Genomic DNA, 20,000 nt, shown 5'->3' with positions numbered 1-20,000 from the left:
AGAACGGGAGGTATACAGGAGAGAGAGAGAGAGAGAGAACGGGAGGTATACAGGAGAGAGAGAGAGAGAGAACGGAGGTATACAGGAGAGAGAGAGAGAGAGAGAGAACGGGAGGTATACAGGAGAGAGAGAGAGAGAGAGAGAAACGGAGGTATACAGGAGAGAGAGAGAGAGAACGGAGGCAAGAGAGAGAGAGAGAGAGAGAACGGGAGGTATACAGGAGAGAGAGAGAACGGGAGGTATACAGGAGAGAGAGAGAACGGGAGGTATACAGGAGAGAGAGAGAACGGGAGGTATACAGGAGAGAGAGAGAACGGGAGGTATACAGGAGAGAGAGAGAGAGAGAGAGAACGGAGGTATACAGGAGAGAGAGAGAGAGAGAGAGAACGGGAGGTATACAGGAGAGAGAGAGAGAGAGAGAACGGAGGTATACAGGAGAGAGAGAGAGAGAGAGAGAGAACGGGAGGTATACAGGAGAGAGAGAGAGAGAGAGAGAGAACGGAGGTATACAGGAGAGAGAGAGAGAGAGAGAGAGAACGGGAGGTATACAGGAGAGAGAGAGAGAGAGAACGGGAGGTATACAGGAGAGAGAGAGAGAACGGGAGGTATACAGGAGAGAGAGAGAGAGAGAGAACAGGAGGTATACAGAGAGAGAGAGAGAGAGAGAACGGGAGGTATACAGGAGAGAGAGAGAGAGAAACGGGAGGTATACAGGAGAGAGAGAGAGAGAACGGGAGGTATACAGGAGAGAGAGAGAGAGAGAGAACAGGGAGGTATACAGGAGAGAGAGAGAGAGAGAACGGGAGGAACAGGAGAGAGAGAGAGAGAGAGAACGGGAGGTATACAGGAGAGAGAGAGAGAGAGAACGGGAGGTATACAGGAGAGAGAGAGAGAGAGAGAACGGGAGGTATACAGGAGAGAGAGAGAGAGAGAGAAACAGGAGGTATACAGGAGAGAGAGAGAGAGAGAGAGAACGGGAGGTATACAGGAGAGAGAGAGAGAGAGAGAGAGACGGAGGTATACAGGAGAGAGAGAGAGAGAGAGAGAGAGAACGGGAGGTATACAGGAGAGAGAGAGAGAGAGAGAACGGGAGGTATACAGGAGAGAGAGAGAGAGAACGGGAGGTATACAGGAGAGAGAGAGAGAGAACGGAGGTATACAGGAGAGAGAGAGAAACGGGAGGTATACAGGGAGAGAGAGAGAGAGAACGGAGGTATACAGGAGAGAGAGAGAACGGGAGGTCTACAGGAGAGAGAGAGAGAGAACGGGAGGTATACAGGAGAGAGAGAGAGAGAGAGAGAACGGGAGGTAACAGGAGAGAGAGAGAGAGAGAGAAAGGGGAGGTATACAGGAGAGAGAGAGAGAGAGAACGGAGGTATACAGGAGAGAGAGAGAGAGAGAACGGAGGTATACAGGAGAGAGAGAGAGAGAGAACGGGAGGTATACAGAGAGAGAGAGAGAGAGAACGGGAGGTATACAGGAGAGAGAGAGAGAGAGAACGGGAGGTATACAGGAGAGAGAGAGAGAGAGAGAACGGGAGGTATACAGGAGAGAGAGAGAGAGAGAGAACGGGAGGTATACAGGAGAGAGAGAGAGAGAAACGAGAGAGATATACAGGAGAGAGAGAGAGAGAGAGAACAGGAGGTATACAGGGAGTTACGAGACATTTAAAAAGCTACTGACGTTTTGTGTAAATCTGCTCAAGGTTAAAAACGAGCAACACAAACCAGTTAGAGAAAAAGTAAAGTTCTCCCTATGTACAGACCTAGGATCAGCTTACCCCCTCCACCAATCCTAACCATTAGTGGGGGGAAATGCAAGAACTGACCCCAGACCAGTGTTTAGGGCAACGCCAATAAAAATACACCACAACCATATTTTAGAAAAGTGAACATATCTTTATTCAACACTCTCTCTCTCCCCCCCCCCCCAAACAACCTCTACGATTTCCTCTTTTATATAAAAACAACATTATCTACATATTAATATGTACATTCATATTTTACATTATATCACAAACGCTACTGCAGTGTTCCAAACGGAAAACCAGAGTTTTTCCCTCATTCACCTACCTAGGAAAACCTCCTGGGCCCCAGTGATATACTGTACATAGACTTCACCTTGAGTCCCAACTGGCTCCATTCACCTATGTAGTGCACTACTTTAGACCAGGACCTATAGGGAGGACCCAATAAGCTGGTCTATAGTAGTGCACTACATAGGTGAATGGGGAGCCAGTTGGGACTCAAGGTGAAGTCCCAGACCTATAATCTGCTTCATATACAGTCTATACATCCAGCAGTAGTCTGGGATGGTTGTCAGCCAGCCAGTCAGCCAGCCAGTAGGTCAGTTAGCTGGTCAGTCAGCCAGCCGGTAGGTCAGTTAGCTGGTCAGTCAGCCAGTCAGCCAGCCGGTAGGTCAGTTAGCTGGTCAGTCAGCCAGCCAGCCAGCCGGTAGGTCAGTTAGCTGGTCAGTCAGCCAGTCAGCCAGCCGGTAGGTCAGTTAGCTGGTCAGTCAGCCAGCCGGTAGGTCAGTTAGCTGGTCAGTCAGCCAGCCGGTAGGTCAGTCAGCCAGCCAGCCAGCCGGTAGGTCAGTCAGCCAGTCAGCCAGCCGGTAGGTCAGTTAGCTGGTCAGTCAGCCAGCCGGTAGGTCAGTTAGCTGGTCAGTTAGCTGGTCAGTCAGCCAGCCGGTAGGTCAGTTAGCTGGTCAGTCAGCCAGTCAGTCAGCCAGCCGGTAGGTCAGTTAGCTGGTCAGTCAGCCAGTCAGCCAGCCGGTAGGTCAGTTAGCTGGTCAGTCAGCCAGTCAGCCAGCCGGTAGGTCAGTTAGCTGGTCAGTCAGCCAGTCAGCCAGCCGGTAGGTCAGTTAGCTGGTCAGTCAGCCAGTCAGCCAGCCGGTAGGTCAGTTAGCTGGTCAGTCAGCCAGCCGGTAGGTCAGTTAGCTGGTCAGTCAGCCAGCCGGTAGGTCAGTCAGCCAGCCAGCCAGCCGGTAGGTCAGTCAGCCAGTCAGCCAGCCGGTAGGTCAGTTAGCTGGTCAGTCAGCCAGCCGGTAGGTCAGTTAGCTGGTCAGTCAGCCAGCCGGTAGGTCAGTTAGCTGGTCAGTCAGCCAGCCAGCCAGCCGGTAGGTCAGTTAGCTGGTCAGTCAGCCAGTCAGCCAGCCGGTAGGTCAGTTAGCTGGTCAGTCAGCCAGCCGGTAGGTCAGTTAGCTGGTCAGTCAGCCAGTCAGCCAGCCGGTAGGTCAGTTAGCTGGTCAGTCAGCCAGTCAGCCAGCCGGTAGGTCAGTTAGCTGGTCAGTCAGCCAGCCGGTAGGTCAGTTAGCTGGTCAGTCAGCCAGCCGGTAGGTCAGTTAGCTGGTCAGTCAGCCAGCCAGCCAGCCGGTAGGTCAGTCAGCCAGTCAGCCAGCCGGTAGGTCAGTTAGCTGGTCAGTCAGCCAGCGGTAGGTCAGTTAGCTGGTCAGTCAGCCAGCCGGTAGGTCAGTTAGCTGGTCAGTCAGCCAGCCAGCCAGCCGGTAGGTCAGTTAGCTGGTCAGTCAGCCAGTCAGCCAACGGGTAGGTCAGTTAGCTGGTCAGTCAGCCAGCCAGTAGGTCAGTTAGCTGGTCAGTCAGCCAGCCGGTAGGTCAGTTAGCTGGTCAGTCAGCCAGCCGGTAGGTCAGTTAGCTGGTCAGTCAGCCAGCCGGTAGGTCAGTTAGCTGGTCAGTCAGCCAGCCGGTAGGTCAGTTAGCTGGTCAGTCAGCCAGTCAGCCAATCGGGTAGGTCAGTTAGCTGGTCAGTCAGCCAGTCAGCCAACCGGTAGGTCAGTTAGCTGGTCAGTCAGCCAGCCGGTAGGTCAGTTAGCTGGTCAGTCAGCCAGCCGGTAGGTCAGTTAGCTGGTCAGTCAGCCAGCCGGTAGGTCAGTTAGCTGGTCAGTCAGCCAGCCAGCCAGCCGGTAGGTCAGTTAGCTGGTCAGTCAGCCAGTCAGCCAGCCGGTAGGTCAGTTAGCTGGTCAGTCAGCCAGCCGGTAGGTCAGTTAGCTGGTCAGTCAGCCAGCCGGTAGGTCAGTTAGCTGGTCAGTCAGCCAGTCAGCCAGCCGGGTAGGTCAGTTAGCTGGTCAGTCAGCCAGCCAGCCAGCCAGCCGGGTAGGTCAGTTAGCCGGTAAGCCAGCCAGCCAGTAAACCAGCCAATCCTCTCGTGGTTTCTTCAAGTCACAGAAAGTTGATCTTGTGTACCGTCTCTTCACCAGTCAGTACCAGTGTTTCAGTTCAGAAAGAAAACATGAGGTTTTGGATGCCCAGGGTTGTGGTGAGGAAAGGGGACATTTTGGAGTAGCACTCAGTCCTTTCACAGGGAGATTCATACCCTTTCCTCCTCATCACAAGTCTTCCGTTCCTGTATGAAGATATTGGGTCCTTCTTTGATTGCCTCACATCCTTATCCAATGACATCGCATCCTTTCCTGACGACATCACGTCCATTTTAAATGACATCACTTCTGGTTGTCAGTGAGGTCAAAGTCCAGCACCATGAGTTTAGTCTCCTCTGTCCCATTCCTGCTGCCAACTGCTGCTACCAGCCTGGTGTTGGACGCCCTGGAGAGAGGAGAGAGAGAGGAGGAGGAGGGTTAGCAGCCTGGTGTTAGACACCCTGGAGAGAGGAGAGAGAGAGGAGGAGGAGGGTTACCAGCCTGGTGTTAGACACCCTGGAGAGAGGAGAGAGAGAGGAGGAGGAGGGTTACCAGCCTGGTGTTGGACGCCCTGGAGAGAGGAGAGAGAGAGAGAGGAGGAGGGTTACCAGCCTGGTGTTAGACACCCTGGAGAGAGGAGAGAGAGAGGAGGAGGGTTACCAGCCTGGTGTTAGACACCCTGGAGAGAGGAGAGAGAGGAGGAGGAGGGTTACCAGCCTGGTGTTAGACACCCTGGAGAGAGGAGAGAGAGAGAGGAGGAGGTTACCAGCCTGGTGTTAGACACCCTGGAGAGAGGAGAGAGAGGAGGAGGAGGGTTACCAGCCTGGTGTTAGACACCCTGGAGAGAGGAGAGAGAGAGGAGGAGGAGGGTTACCAGCCTGGTGTTAGACACCCTGGAGAGAGGAGAGAGAGAGGAGGAGGAGGGTTACCAGCCTGGTGTTAGACACCCGGAGAGAGGGAGAGAGAGGAGGAGGAGGGTTACCAGCCTGGTGTTAGACACCCTGGAGAGAGGAGAGAGAGAGGAGGAGGAGGGTTACCAGCCTGGTGTTAGACACCCTGGAGAGAGGAGAGAGAGAGGAGGAGGAGGGTTACCAGCCTGGTGTTAGACACCCTGGAGAGAGGGAGAGAGAGAGGAGGAGGAGGGTTACCAGCCTGGTGTTAGACACCCTGGAGAGAGGAGAGAGAGAGGAGGAGGAGGGTTACCAGCCTGGTGTTAGACACCCTGGAGAGAGGAGAGAGAGAGGAGGAGGAGGGTTACCAGCCTGGTGTTAGACACCCTGGAGAGAGGAGAGAGAGAGGAGGAGGAGGGTTACCAGCCTGGTGTTAGACACCCTGGAGAGAGGAGAGAGAGAGGAGGAGGAGGGTTACCAGCCTGGTGTTAGACACCCTGGAGAGAGGAGAGAGAGAGGAGGAGGAGGGTTACCAGCCTGGTGTTAGACACCCTGGAGAGAGGAGAGAGAGAGGAGGAGGAGGGTTACCAGCCTGGTGTTAGACACCCTGGAGAGAGGAGAGAGAGAGGAGGAGGAGGGTTACCAGCCTGGTGTTAGACACCCTGGAGAGAGGAGAGAGAGAGGAGGAGGAGGGTTACCAGCCTGGTGTTAGACACCCTGGAGAGAGGAGAGAGAGGAGGAGGAGGAGGGTTACCAGCCTGGTGTTAGACACCCTGGAGAGAGGAGAGAGAGGAGGAGGAGGAGGGTTACCAGCCTGGTGTTAGACACCCTGGAGAGAGGAGAGAGAGAGGAGGAGGAGGGTTACCAGCCTGGTGTTAGACACCCTGGAGAGAGGAGAGAGAGAGGAGGAGGAGGGTTACCAGCCTGGTGTTAGACACCCTGGAGAGAGGAGAGAGAGGAGGAGGAGGAGGGTTACCAGCCTGGTGTTAGACACCCTGGAGAGAGGAGAGAGAGAGGAGGAGGAGGGTTACCAGCCTGGTGTTAGACACCCTGGAGAGAGGAGAGAGAGAGGAGGAGGAGGGTTACCAGCCTGGTGTTAGACACCCTGGAGAGAGGAGAGAGAGAGGAGGAGGAGGGTTACCAGCCTGGTGTTAGACACCCTGGAGAGAGGAGAGAGAGGAGGAGGAGGAGGGTTACCAGCCTGGTGTTAGACACCCTGGAGAGAGGAGAGAGAGGAGGAGGAGGGGTTACCAGCCTGGTGTTAGACACCCTGGAGAGAGAGAGAGAGGAGGAGGAGGGTTACCAGCCTGGTGTTAGACACCCTGGAGAGAGGAGAGAGAGAGGAGGAGGAGGGTTACCAGCCTGGTGTTAGACACCCTGGAGAGAGGAGAGAGAGAGGAGGAGGAGGGTTACCAGCCTGGTGTTAGACACCCTGGAGAGAGGAGAGAGAGGAGGAGGAGGAGGGTTACCAGCCTGGTGTTAGACACCCTGGAGAGAGGAGAGAGAGAGGAGGAGGAGGGTTACCAGCCTGGTGTTAGACACCCTGGAGAGAGGAGAGAGAGGAGGAGGAGGGTTACCAGCCTGGTGTTAGACACCCTGGAGAGAGGAGAGAGAGGAGGAGGAGGGTTACCAGCCTGGTGTTAGACACCCTGGAGAGAGGAGAGAGAGAGGAGGAGGAGGGTTACCAGCCTGGTGTTAGACACCCTGGAGAGAGGAGAGAGAGAGGGAGGAGGGTTACCAGCCTGGTGTTAGACACCCTGGAGAGAGGAGAGAGAGGAGGAGGAGGGTTACCAGCCTGGTGTTAGACACCCTGGAGAGAGGAGAGAGAGAGGAGGAGGAGGGTTACCAGCCTGGTGTTAGACACCCTGGAGAGAGGAGAGAGAGGAGGAGGAGGGGTTACCAGCCTGGTGTTAGACACCCTGGAGAGAGGAGAGAGAGGGAGGAGGAGGGTTACCAGCCTGGTGTTAGACACCCTGGAGAGAGGAGAGAGAGGAGGAGGAGGAGGGTTACCAGCCTGGTGTTAGACACCCTGGAGAGAGGAGAGAGAGAGGAGGAGGAGGGCTACCAGCCTGGTGTTAGACACCCTGGAGAGAGGAGAGAGAGAGGAGGAGGAGGGTTACCAGCCTGGTGTTAGACACCCTGGAGAGAGGAGAGAGAGGGGAGGAGGAGGGTTACCAGCCTGGTGTTAGACACCCTGGAGAGAGGAGAGAGAGAGAGGGGTTACCAGCCTGGTGTTAGACACCCTGGAGAGAGGGAGAGAGAGGGAGGAGGAGAGGGTTACCAGCCTGGTGTTAGACACCCTGGAGAGAGGAGAGAGAGGAGGAGGAGGAGGGTTACCAGCCTGGTGTTAGACACCCTGGAGAGAGGAGAGAGAGAGGAGGAGGAGGGTTACCAGCCTGGTGTTAGACACCCTGGAGAGAGGAGAGAGAGAGGAGGAGGAGGGTTACCAGCCTGGTGTTAGACACCCTGGAGAGAGGAGAGAGAGGAGGAGGAGGAGGGTTACCAGCCTGGTGTTAGACACCCTGGAGAGAGGAGAGAGAGGAGGAGGAGGAGGGTTACCAGCCTGGTGTTAGACACCCTGGAGAGAGGAGAGAGAGGAGGAGGAGGAGGGTTACCAGCCTGGTGTTAGACACCCTGGAGAGAGGAGAGAGAGAGGAGGAGGAGGGTTACCAGCCTGGTGTTAGACACCCTGGAGAGAGGAGAGAGAGAGGAGGAGGAGGGTTACCAGCCTGGTGTTAGACACCCTGGAGAGAGGAGAGAGAGAGGAGGAGGAGGGTTACCAGCCTGGTGTTAGACACCCTGAGAGAGGAGAGAGAGAGGAGGAGGAGGTTACCAGCCTGGTGTTAGACACCCTGGAGAGAGGAGAGAGAGAGAGGAGGAGGGTTACCAGCCTGGTGTTAGACACCCTGGAGAGAGGAGAGAGAGAGGAGGAGGAGGGTTACCAGCCGGCGTTAGACACCCTGGAGAGAGGAGAGAGAGGAGGAGGAGGGTTACCAGCCTGGTGTTAGACACCCTGGAGAGAGGAGAGAGAGGAGGAGGAGGGTTACCAGCCGGTTAACACCCTGGAGAGAGAGGAGAGAGAGGAGGAGAGGGTTACCAGCCTGGTGTTAGACACCCTGGAGAGAGGAGAGAGAGAGGAGGAGGAGGGTTACCAGCCTGGTGTTAGACACCCTGGAGAGAGGAGAGAGAGGAGGAGGAGGAGGGTTACCAGCCTGGTGTTAGACACCCTGGAGAGAGGAGAGAGAGAGGAGGAGGAGGGTTACCAGCCTGGTGTTAGACACCCTGGAGAGAGGGAGAGAGAGGAGGAGGAGGGTTACCAGCCTGGTGTTAGACGCCTGGAGAAGGAGAGGAGGAGGAGTTACCAGCCGGTGCTAGACACGCCTGGGAGAGAGGAGAGAGGGAGGAGGAGGGTTACCAGCCTGGTGTTAGACACCCTGGAGAGAGGAGAGAGAGGAGGAGGAGGGGGTTACCGCCTGGTGTTAGACACCCTGGAGAGAGGAGAGAGAGAGGAGGAGGGGGTTACCAGCCTGGTGCTAGACACCCTGGAGAGAGGAGAGAGAGAGAGAGGAGGGTTACCAGCCTGGTGTTAGACACCCTGGAGAGAGGAGAGAGAGAGGAGGAGGGTTACCAGCCTGGTGTTAGACACCCTGGAGAGAGGAGAGAGAGAGAGGAGGAGGGTTACCAGCCTGGTGTTAGACACCCTGGAGAGAGGAGAGAGAGAGGAGGAGGAGGGTTACCAGCCTGGTGTTAGACACCCTGGAGAGAGGAGAGAGGAGGAGGAGGAGGAGGGTTACCAGCCTGGTGTTAGACACCCTGGAGAGAGGAGAGAGAGGAGGAGGAGGGTTACCAGCCTGGTGTTAGACACCCTGGAGAGAGGAGAGAGAGAGGAGGAGGAGGGTTACCAGCCTGGTGTTAGACACCCTGGAGAGAGGAGAGAGAGAGGAGGAGGAGGGTTACCAGCCTGGTGTTAGACACCCTGGAGAGAGGAGAGAGAGGAGGAGGAGGAGGGTTACCAGCCTGGTGTTAGACACCCTGGAGAGAGGAGAGAGAGGAGGAGGAGGGTTACCAGCCTGGTGTTAGACACCCTGGAGAGAGGAGAGAGAGGGGGAGGAGGAGGGTTACCAGCCTGGTGTTAGACACCCTGGAGAGAGGAGAGAGAGAGGAGGAGGAGGGGTTACCAGCCTGGGTGTTAGACACCCTGGAGAGAGGAGAGAGAGAGGAGGAGGAGGGTTACCAGCCTGGTGTTAGACACCCTGGAGAGAGGAGAGAGAGAGGAGGAGGAGGGTTACCAGCCTGGTGTTAGACACCCTGGAGAGAGGAGAGAGAGAGGAGGAGGAGGGTTACCAGCCTGGTGTTAGACACCCTGGAGAGAGGAGAGAGAGGAGGAGGAGGAGGGTTACCAGCCTGGTGTTAGACACCCTGGAGAGAGGACAGCGAGGAGGAGGAGGAGGGTTACCAGCCTGGTGTTAGACACCCTGGAGAGAGAGAGGAGGAGGAGGGTTACCAGCCTGGTGTTAGACACCCTGGAGAGAGGAGAGAGAGAGGAGGAGGAGGGTTACCAGCCTGGTGTTAGACACCCTGGAGAGAGGAGAGAGAGAGGAGGAGGAGGGTTACCAGCCTGGTGTTAGACACCCTGGAGAGAGGAGAGAGAGAGGAGGAGGAGGGTTACCAGCCTGGTGTTAGACACCCTGGAGAGAGGAGAGAGAGAGGAGGAGGAGGGTTACCAGCCTGGTGTTAGACACCCTGGAGAGAGGAGAGAGAGGAGGAGGAGGAGGAGGGTTACCAGCCTGGTGTTAGACACCCTGGAGAGAGGAGAGGAGGAGGAGGGTTACCAGCCTGGTGTTAGACACCCTGGAGAGAGGAGAGAGAGAGGAGGAGGAGGGTTACCAGCCTGGTGTTGGACACCCTGGAGAGAGGAGAGAGAGAGGAGGAGGAGGGTTACCAGCCTGGTGTTAGACACCCTGGAGAGAGGAGAGAGAGGAGGAGGAGGAGGGTTACCAGCCTGGTGTTAGACACCCTGGAGAGAGGAGAGAGAGGAGGAGGAGGAGGGTTACCAGCCTGGTGTTAGACGCCCTGGAGAGAGGGAGAGAGAGGAGGAGGAGGGTTACCAGCCTGGTGTTAGACACCCTGGAGAGAGGAGAGAGAGAGGAGGAGGAGGGTTACCAGCCTGGTGTTAGACACCCTGGAGAGAGGAGAGAGAGGAGGAGGAGGAGGGTTACCAGCCTGGTGTTAGACACCCTGGAGAGAGGAGAGAGAGAGGAGGAGGGTTACCAGCCTGGTGTTAGACACCCTGGAGAGAGGAGAGAGAGAGGAGGAGGGTTACCAGCCTGGTGTTAGACACCCTGGAGAGAGGAGAGAGAGAGGAGGAGGGTTACCAGCCTGGTGTTAGACACCCTGGAGAGAGGAGAGAGAGAAGGAGGAGGGTTACCAGCCTGGTGTTAGACACCCTGGAGAGAGGGAGAGAGAGGAGGAGGAGGGTTACCAGCCTGGTGTTAGACACCCTGGAGAGAGGAGAGAGAGAGGAGGAGGAGGGTTACCAGCCTGGTGTTAGACACCCTGGAGAGAGGAGAGAGGAGGAGGAGGAGGAGGGTTACCAGCCTGGTGTTAGACACCCTGGAGAGAGGAGAGAGAGGAGGAGGAGGGTTACCAGCCTGGTGTTAGACACCCTGGAGAGAGGAGAGAGAGAGGAGGAGGAGGGTTACCAGCCTGGTGTTAGACACCCTGGAGAGAGGAGAGAGAGAGGAGGAGGAGGGTTACCAGCCTGGTGTTAGACACCCTGGAGAGAGGAGAGAGAGGAGGAGGAGGGTTACCAGCCTGGTGTTAGACACCCTGGAGAGAGGAGAGAGAGGAGGAGGAGGGTTACCAGCCTGGTGTTAGACACCCTGGAGAGAGGAGAGAGAGAGGAGGAGGAGGGTTACCAGCCTGGTGTTAGACACCCTGGAGAGAGGAGAGAGGAGGAGGAGGAGGGTTACCAGCCTGGTGTTAGACACCCTGGAGAGAGGAGAGAGAGGAGGAGGAGGAGGGTTACCAGCCTGGTGTTAGACACCCTGGAGAGAGGAGAGAGAGAGGAGGAGGAGGGTTACCAGCCTGGTGTTAGACACCCTGGAGAGAGGAGAGAGAGGAGGAGGAGGAGGGTTACCAGCCTGGTGTTAGACACCCTGGAGAGAGGAGAGAGAGGAGGAGGAGGAGGGTTACCAGCCTGGTGTTAGACACCCTGGAGAGAGGAGAGAGAGGAGGAGGAGGAGGGTTACCAGCCTGGTGTTAGACACCCTGGAGAGAGGAGAGAGAGAGGAGGAGGAGGGTTACCAGCCTGGTGTTAGACACCCTGGAGAGAGGAGAGAGAGAGGAGGAGGAGGGTTACCAGCCTGGTGTTAGACACCCTGGAGAGAGGAGAGAGAGAGGAGGAGGAGGGTTACCAGCCTGGTGTTAGACACCCTGGAGAGAGGAGAGAGAGAGGAGGAGGAGGGTTACCAGCCTGGTGTTAGACACCCTGGAGAGAGGAGAGAGAGGAGGAGGAGGAGGGTTACCAGCCTGGTGTTAGACACCCTGGAGAGAGGAGAGAGAGGAGAGAGGAGGAGGGTTACCAGCCTGGTGTTAGACACCCTGGAGAGAGGAGAGAGAGGAGGAGGAGGGTTACCAGCCTGGTGTTAGACACCCTGGAGAGAGGAGAGAGAGAGGAGGAGGAGGGTTACCAGCCTGGTGTTAGACACCCTGGAGAGAGGAGAGAGAGGAGGAGGAGGGTTACCAGCCTGGTGTTAGACACCCTGGAGAGAGGAGAGAGAGGAGGAGGAGGAGGGTTACCAGCCTGGTGTTAGACACCCTGGAGAGAGGAGAGAGAGAGGAGGAGGAGGGTTACCAGCCTGGTGTTAGACACCCTGGAGAGAGGAGAGAGAGGAGGAGGAGGGTTACCAGCCTGGTGTTAGACACCCTGGAGAGAGGAGAGAGAGAGGAGGAGGAGGGTTACCAGCCTGGTGTTAGACACCCTGGAGAGAGGAGAGAGAGAGGAGGAGGAGGGTTACCAGCCTGGTGTTAGACACCCTGGAGAGAGGAGAGAGAGGAGGAGGAGGAGGGTTACCAGCCTGGTGTTAGACACCCTGGAGAGAGGAGAGAGAGAGGAGGAGGAGGGTTACCAGCCTGGTGTTACACGCCCTGGAGAGAGGAGAGAGGAGGAGGAGGGTTACCAGCCTGGTGTTAGACACCCTGGAGAGAGGAGAGAGAGAGGAGGAGGAGGGTTACCAGCCTGGTGTTACACACCCTGGAGAGAGGAGAGAGGAGGAGGAGGGTTACCAGCCTGGTGTTAGACACCCTGGAGAGAGGAGAGAGAGAGGAGGAGGAGGGTTACCAGCCTGGTGTTAGACACCCTGGAGAGAGGAGAGAGAGGAGGAGGAGGGTTACCAGCCTGGTGTTAGACACCCTGGAGAGAGGAGAGAGAGGAGGAGGAGGGTTACCAGCCTGGTGTTAGACACCCTGGAGAGAGGAGAGAGAGGAGGAGGAGGGTTACCAGCCTGGTGTTAGACACCCTGGAGAGAGGAGAGAGAGAGGAGGAGGAGGGTTACCAGCCTGGTGTTAGACACCCTGGAGAGAGGAGAGAGAGAGGAGGAGGAGGGTTACCAGCCTGGTGTTAGATGTTGTGGAGAAAGCAATTAATGAATGGATCTATTTGACAAATGTAAATGTAACAAGGCAGTGAGTTAGTGGTTCTTGCACCATAGATAAACCCAGAAATAATCCATCAGCATCTCTTCAATATCCAGCCCTACAGGCACCAGCATCTCTTCCATAATTCAGCCCTACAGGCACCAGCATCTCTTCCATAACCCAGCCCTACAGGCACCAGCATCTCTTCCATAACCCAGCCCTACAGGCACCAGCATCTCTTCAATAATCCAGCCCTACAGGCACCAGCATCTCTTCCATAATCCAGCCCTACAGGCACCAGCATCTCTTCAATAATTCAGCCCTACAGGCACCAGCATCTCTTCAATAATTCAGCCCTACAGGCACCAGCATCTCTTCAATAATCCAGCCCTACAGGCACCAGCATCTCTTCCATAATCCAGCCCTACAGGCACCAGCATCTCTTCAATAATTCAGCCCTACAGGCACCAGCATCTCTTCCATAATTCAGCCCTACAGGCACCAGCATCTCTTCCATAATCCAGCCCTACAGGCACCAGCATCTCTTCAATAATCCAGCCCTACAGGCACCAGCATCTCTTCAATAATTCAGCCCTACAGGCACCAGCATCTCTTCCATAATTCAGCCCTACAGGCACCAGCATCTCTTCCATAATTCAGCCCTACAGGCACCAGCATCTCTTCAATAACCCAGCCCTACAGGCACCAGCATCTCTTCCATAATTCAGCCCTACAGGCACCAGCATCTCTTCAATAACCCAGCCCTACAGGCACCAGCATCTCTTCCATAATCCAGCCCTACAGGCACCAGCATCTCTTCCATAATTCAGCCCTACAGGCACCAGCATCTCTTCAATAACCCAGCCCTACAGGCACCAGCATCTCTTCAATAATTCAGCCCTACAGGCACCAGCATCTCTTCAATAACCCAGCCCTACAGGCACCAGCATCTCTTCCATCATTCAGCCCTACAGGCACCAGCATCTCTTCCATAATCCAGCCCTACAGGCACCAGCATCTCTTCAATAATTCAGCCCTACAGGCACCAGCATCTCTTCAATAATTCAGCCCTACAGGCACCAGCATCTCTTCCATAACCCAGCCCTACAGGCACCAGCATCTCTTCCATAACCCAGCCCTACAGGCACCAGCATCTCTTCCATAATTCAGCCCTACAGGCACCAGCATCTCTTCCATAACCCAGCCCTACAGGCACCAGCATCTCTTCCATAACCCAGCCCTACAGGCACCAGCATCTCTTCCATAATCCAGCCCTACAGGCACCAGCATCTCTTCCATAACCCAGCCCTACAGGCACCAGCATCTCTTCCATAATCCAGCCCTACAGGCACCAGCATCTCTTCCATAATCCAGCCCTACAGGCACCAGCATCTCTTCAATAATCCAGCCCTACAGGCACCAGCATCTCTTCCATAATCCAGCCCTACAGGCACCAGCATCTCTTCCATAATCCAGCCCTACAGGCACCAGCATCTCTTCCATAATTCAGCCCTACAGGCACCAGCATCTCTTCAATAACCCAGCCCTACAGGCACCAGCATCTCTTCCATAATCCAGCCCTACAGGCACCAGCATCTCTTCCATAATTCAGCCCTACAGGCACCAGCATCTCTTCAATAACCCAGCCCTACAGGCACCAGCATCTCTTCAATAACCCAGCCCTACAGGCACCAGCATCTCTTCAATAACCCAGCCCTACAGGCACCAGCATCTCTTCCATCATTCAGCCCTACAGGCACCAGCATCTCTTCCATAATCCAGCCCTACAGGCACCAGCATCTCTTCAATAATTCAGCCCTACAGGCACCAGCATCTCTTCAATAATTCAGCCCTACAGGCACCAGCATCTCTTCCATAATTCAGCCCTACAGGCACCAGCATCTCTTCCATAACCCAGCCCTACAGGCACCAGCATCTCTTCCATAATTCAGCCCTACAGGCACCAGCATCTCTTCCATAACCCAGCCCTACAGGCACCAGCATCTCTTCCATAACCCAGCCCTACAGGCACCAGCATCTCTTCCATAATCCAGCCCTACAGGCACCAGCATCTCTTCCATAACCCAGCCCTACAGGCACCAGCATCTCTTCCATAATCCAGCCCTACAGGCACCAGCATCTCTTCAATAATCCAGCCCTACAGGCACCAGCATCTCTTCCATAATCCAGCCCTACAGGCACCAGCATCTCTTCCATAATCCAGCCCTACAGGCACCAGCATCTCTTCAATAACCCAGTCCTACAGGCACCAGCATCTCTTCCATCATTCAGCCCTACAGGCACCAGCATCTCTTCCATAATCCAGCCCTACAGGCACCAGCATCTCTTCAATAATTCAGCCCTACAGGCACCAGCATCTCTTCCATAACCCAGCCCTACAGGCACCAGCATCTCTTCCATAATTCAGCCCTACAGGCACCAGCATCTCTTCCATAACCCAGCCCTACAGGCACCAGCATCTCTTCCATAACCCAGCCCTACAGGCACCAGCATCTCTTCCATAATCCAGCCCTACAGGCACCAGCATCTCTTCCATAACCCAGCCCTACAGGCACCAGCATCTCTTCCATAATCCAGCCCTACAGGCACCAGCATCTCTTCCATAATCCAGCCCTACAGGCACCAGCATCTCTTCCATAATCCAGCCCTACAGGCACCAGCATCTCTTCCATAATCCAGCCCTACAGGCACCAGCATCTCTTCAATAATCCAGCCCTACAGGCACCAGCATCTCTTCCATAATCCAGCCCTACAGGCACCAGCATCTCTTCCATAATCCAGCCCTACAGGCACCAGCATCTCTTCCATAATCCAGCCCTACAGGCACCAGCATCTCTTCCATAACCCAGCCCTACAGGCACCAGCATCTCTTCCATAATTCAGCCCTACAGGCACCAGCATCTCTTAACTCCCCCACTCTGCAGCGCCACCAGGTCTCTGATCCACTCCCCTGTGGGTCTCATTTCTTTACCTGATCCTCCACACCACTCCCCCTGATCCTCCACTCTGCAGCGCCACCAGGTCTCTGATCCACTCCCCCGTCGCCAGGCTCCACAGCTTCACCGTCCCGTCATCTGATGAAGAGACCACCAGGGTGCGAGAGAACTGGAGACAGGTTACAGCCGACTGGTGCTTATGGGGACCTGGAGAGAGGAGAGAGGAGAGAGGGGAGAGGGGAGAGGGGGGGAGACGGGGAGAGAGGGGAGCGGGCCAGGGAGAGGAGCGGGCCAGGGAGAGAGGAGGGGAGCGGGCCAGGGAGAGAGGAGGGGAGCGAGACAGGGAGAGAGGGGGGAGACAGGGAGAGAGGGACAGGAGGGGAGACAGGGAGAGAGGGGACAGGGAGGGAGGGAGAGAGGGGGAGAGGACAGGGAGAGGGAGAGGGACAGGGAGAGAGAGAGGGAGAGGGACAGGGAGAGAGGGAGACAGGAAGAGAGAGGAGAGGGAGACAGGGAGAGAGGAGAGAGGGACAGGGAGAGAGGGGGGACGACAGAGAGAGGAGAGACGGAGGGAGAGAGGAGGATCGGACAGGGAGAGAGGAGGGGAGCGGGACAGGGAGAGAGGAGGGGAGCGGGCCAGGGAGAGAGGAGGGGAGCGGGACAGGGAGAGAGGAGGGGAGCGGGACAGGGAGAGAGGGGAGCGGGCCAGGGAGAGAGGAGGGGAGCGGGACAGGGAGAGAGGAGGGGAGCGGGACAGGGAGAGAGGAGGGGAGAGGGGAGCGTGACAGGGAGAGAGGAGAGACAGGTAGTTAGTTATTGGAGTACTGTAGACAGGTTAGTGCTGATTGGTTCCTATGTGCACCTGGAGGTACAATACATACGGTTTATTCAGAAAGTATTGACACCCCTGGACTTTCTCCACATGTTGTTGTGTTACAGCCTGAATTCAAAATGGATTACATTGATTGTGTGTCACTGGTCAACACAAAGGTGAATTATATTTTTAGATTTTTTTTTAACAAATTAATTAAATATGAAAAGCTGAAATGTCTTGAGTCAATAAGTGTTGAACTCCTTTGTTATGGTAAGGAGCTTAAATAAGTTCAGGAGTAAAAATGTGCTTAACAAGTCACATAATAAGTTTCATGGACTCAGTCTGTGTTCAATAATAGTGTTTAGAGTCGAGCAATGCATTTCAAACACAGATTCAAAGATGCAGGCGTCATTCCTAACTTAGTTGCTGGAGAGGAAGGAAACCGCTCAGGGATTTCACCATGAGGCCAATGGTGACTTTTAAAACACAGTTAAAAAGTTTAACCCTCTCTGGGGTCTAAGTCACGTCTAAGTTGAGGGAAGGTTCAAAGCTAACATATAGAATTGTTTTAAGATGGTCATATGAAGGATTATTTATCTATAGGATTTTGAATTTTAAGACCCCTTAAGGTAAAAAAAAAAGTATTTGGTTGAAACATTGAATTTGTCATTACTGCTATTAGCTAAGAGAAACACACAGATTCACTACATGGAACAATAGTCCCCAAACACCCAATCTAAAGGAAGTTTGTTTTGAAGAGTCTACTATATCTGAGAAATATACTGCTAAAAAAAATAAAAGGAACACTTAAACAACACAATGTAACTCCAAGTCAATCACACTTCTGTGAAATCAAACTGTCCACTTAGGAAGCAACACTGATTGACAATAAATGTCACATGCTGTTGTGCAAATGGAATAGACAACAGGTGGAAATTATAGGCAATTAGCAAGACACCCCCAATAAAGGAGTGGTTCTGCAGGTGGGGACCACAGACCACTTCTCAGTTCCTATGCTTCCTGGCTGATGTTTTGGTCACTTTTGAATGCTGGCGGTGCTTTCACTCTAGTGGTAGCATGAGACGGAGTCTACAACCCACACAAGTGGCTCAGGTAGTGCAGCTCATCCAGGATGGCACATCAATGCGAGCTGTGGCAAGAAGGTTTGCTGTGTCTGTCAGCGTAGTGTCCAGAGCATGGAGGCGCTACCAGGAGACAGGCCAGTACATCAGGAGACGTGGAGGAGGCCGTAGGAGGGCAACAACCCAGCAGCAGGACCGCTACCTCCGCCTTTGTGCAAGGAGGAGCAGGAGAAGCACTGCCAGAGCCCTGCAAAATGACCTCCAGCAGGCCACAAATGTGCATGTGTCTACTCAAACGGTCAGAAACAGACTCCATGAGGGTGGTATGAGGGCCCGACGTCCACAGGTGGGGGTTGTGCTTACAGCCCAACACCGTGCAGGACGTTTGGCATTTGCCAGAGAACACCAAGATTGGCAAATTTGCCACTGGCGCCCTGTGCTCTTCACAGATGAAAGCAGGTTCACACTGAGCACGTGACAGACGTGACAGAGTCTGGAGACGCTGTGGAGAACGTTCTGCTGCCTGCAACATCCTCCAGCATGACCGGTTTGGGGTGGGTCAATCATGGTGTGGGGTGGCATTTCTTTGGGGGGGCCGCACAGCCCTCCATGTGCTCGCTAGAGGTAGCCTGACTGCCATTAGGTACCGAGATGAGATCCTCAGACCCCTTGTGAGACCATATGCTGGTGCGGTTGGCCCTGGGTTCCTCCTAATGCAAGACAATGCTAGACCTCATGTGGCTGGAGTGTGTCAGCAGTTCCTGCAAGAGGAAGGCATTGATGCTATGGACTGGCCTGCTCGTTCCCCAGACCTGAATCCAATTGAGCACATCTGGGACATCATGTCTCGCTCCATCCACCAACGCCACGTTGCACCACAGACTGTCCAGGAGTTGGCGGATGCTTTAGTCCAGGTCTGGGAGGAGATCCCTCAGGAGACCACCCGCCACCTCATCAGGAGCATGCCCAGGCGTTGTAGGGAGGTCATACAGGCACGTGGAGGCCACACACACTACTGAGCCTCATTTTGACTTGTTTTAAGGACATTACATCAAAGTTGGATCAGCCTGTAGTGTGGTTTTCCACTTTAATTTTGAGTGTGTCTCCAAATCCAGACCTCCATGGGTTGATAAATTGGATTTCCATTGATTATTTTTGTGTGATTTTGTTGTCAGCACATTCAACTATGTAAAGAAAAAAGTATTTAATAAGATTATTTCTTTCATTCAGATCTAGGATGTGTTGTTTAAGTGTTCCCTTTATTTTTTTGAGCAGTGCATAACAAAGATCAGAAAACTATTTCATTTATTTTGACAGTTATTTTTTTAAACTGGTACCAGGGACCTTCAGACAAGTCTTGTGGGCGTCCTAGATCAAAATGATAGTAATGTAATTCTGTGTAGATGTAATTCTGTGTGATTAATTAGGTATTAAGTAAATAAATGATTAAACCAAATGTTGTATTGCTGATTCAACTTGTTAGCCAGGGTTCGTGAAGATAACCAAGAATTTACAACTTTCAGATGAGACTGAAATAAGGTGATGATAAATATTGACTGCTATTGATGTAAAATATTACTAGGTCTTTCAGAGTTTATTCGGAAGATAACGGCTCTATAAACACTCTTCCGTGGTGCCCCGACTTCCTAGTTAATTACATTTACATGATTAGTTTAAATCAGGTAATATGAATTACAGAGAAATGATTTTATAGAATAGCATGTCATATCACTGTTACATGACCCCCCCCCCCCCCAAAATGGAACGGCACCACCCAATCAATGGACCCCCCCCTTAAAATGGAACGGGACCCCCCCCCACCTTTCAAAATGGATGAGACTATAAATCAGTAACATCCTCCAAGCCAACGCCCCTCTCCCATCCTCCAAGCCACCGCCCCTCTCCCATCCTCCGCCCCCTCCCATCCTCCGCCCCTCTCCCATCCTCCGCCCTCTCCCATCCTCCAAGCCGCCCCTCTCCCATCCTCCAAGCCGCCCCCTCTCCCATCCGCCGCCCTCTCCCATCCGCCGCCCTCTCCCATCCTCCAAGCCGCCGCCCCTCCCATCCGCCGCCCTCTCCCATCCTCCAAGCCGCCGCCCTCTCCCATCCTCCAAGCCGCCGCCTCTCCAAGCCGCCGCCCTCCAAGCCGCCGCCTCTCCAAGCCGCCGCCCCTCTCCCATCCTCAAGCCGCCGCCCTCTCCCATCCTCCAAGCCGCCGCCTCTCCAAGCCGCCGCCCTCTCCCATCCGCCGCCCTCTCCCATCCGCCGCCCTCTCCCATCCGCCGCCCTCTCCCATCCGCCGCCCTCTCCCATCCTCCAAGCCGCCCCTCTCCCATCCTCCAAGCCGCCGCCCCTCTCCCATCCTCCAAGCCGCCGCCCCTCTCCCATCCTCCAAGCCGCCGCCCCTCTCCCAGACAACGCCACACAGGAATGTTCCATTGTTTCTTTATAGTAAGGATGAACG

The 20,000-nt window shown here is 54.7% G+C and overlaps 1 protein-coding gene across 5 annotated transcripts in view; it reads right to left on the bottom strand.

The window, feature by feature from the left end:
• Positions 1 to 3,914: 3,914 nt before the first annotated feature.
• The window catches only part of LOC106596576 (F-box/WD repeat-containing protein 7), an 84,345-nt gene continuing 68,259 nt past the window's right edge, over positions 3,915 to 20,000 (bottom strand). For all 5 annotated transcript variants that reach the window (XM_045713747.1, XM_045713748.1, XM_045713749.1 and 2 more), the window contains 2 exons: positions 15,676 to 15,847; positions 3,915 to 4,561 (listed from right to left, as the gene is read on the bottom strand). In XM_045713747.1, the coding sequence (XP_045569703.1) occupies positions 4,459 to 4,561; positions 15,676 to 15,847 (275 nt within the window). In that variant the 3' untranslated portion in view covers positions 3,915 to 4,458. The remainder of the gene's footprint in view (positions 4,562 to 15,675; positions 15,848 to 20,000) is intronic.

This window comes from Salmo salar, unplaced genomic scaffold (assembly GCF_905237065.1).
Source record: "Salmo salar unplaced genomic scaffold, Ssal_v3.1, whole genome shotgun sequence".
In the NCBI taxonomy this organism is placed as follows: domain Eukaryota; kingdom Metazoa; phylum Chordata; class Actinopteri; order Salmoniformes; family Salmonidae; genus Salmo; species Salmo salar.
This window is presented reverse-complemented; position numbering and strand designations above follow the sequence as displayed.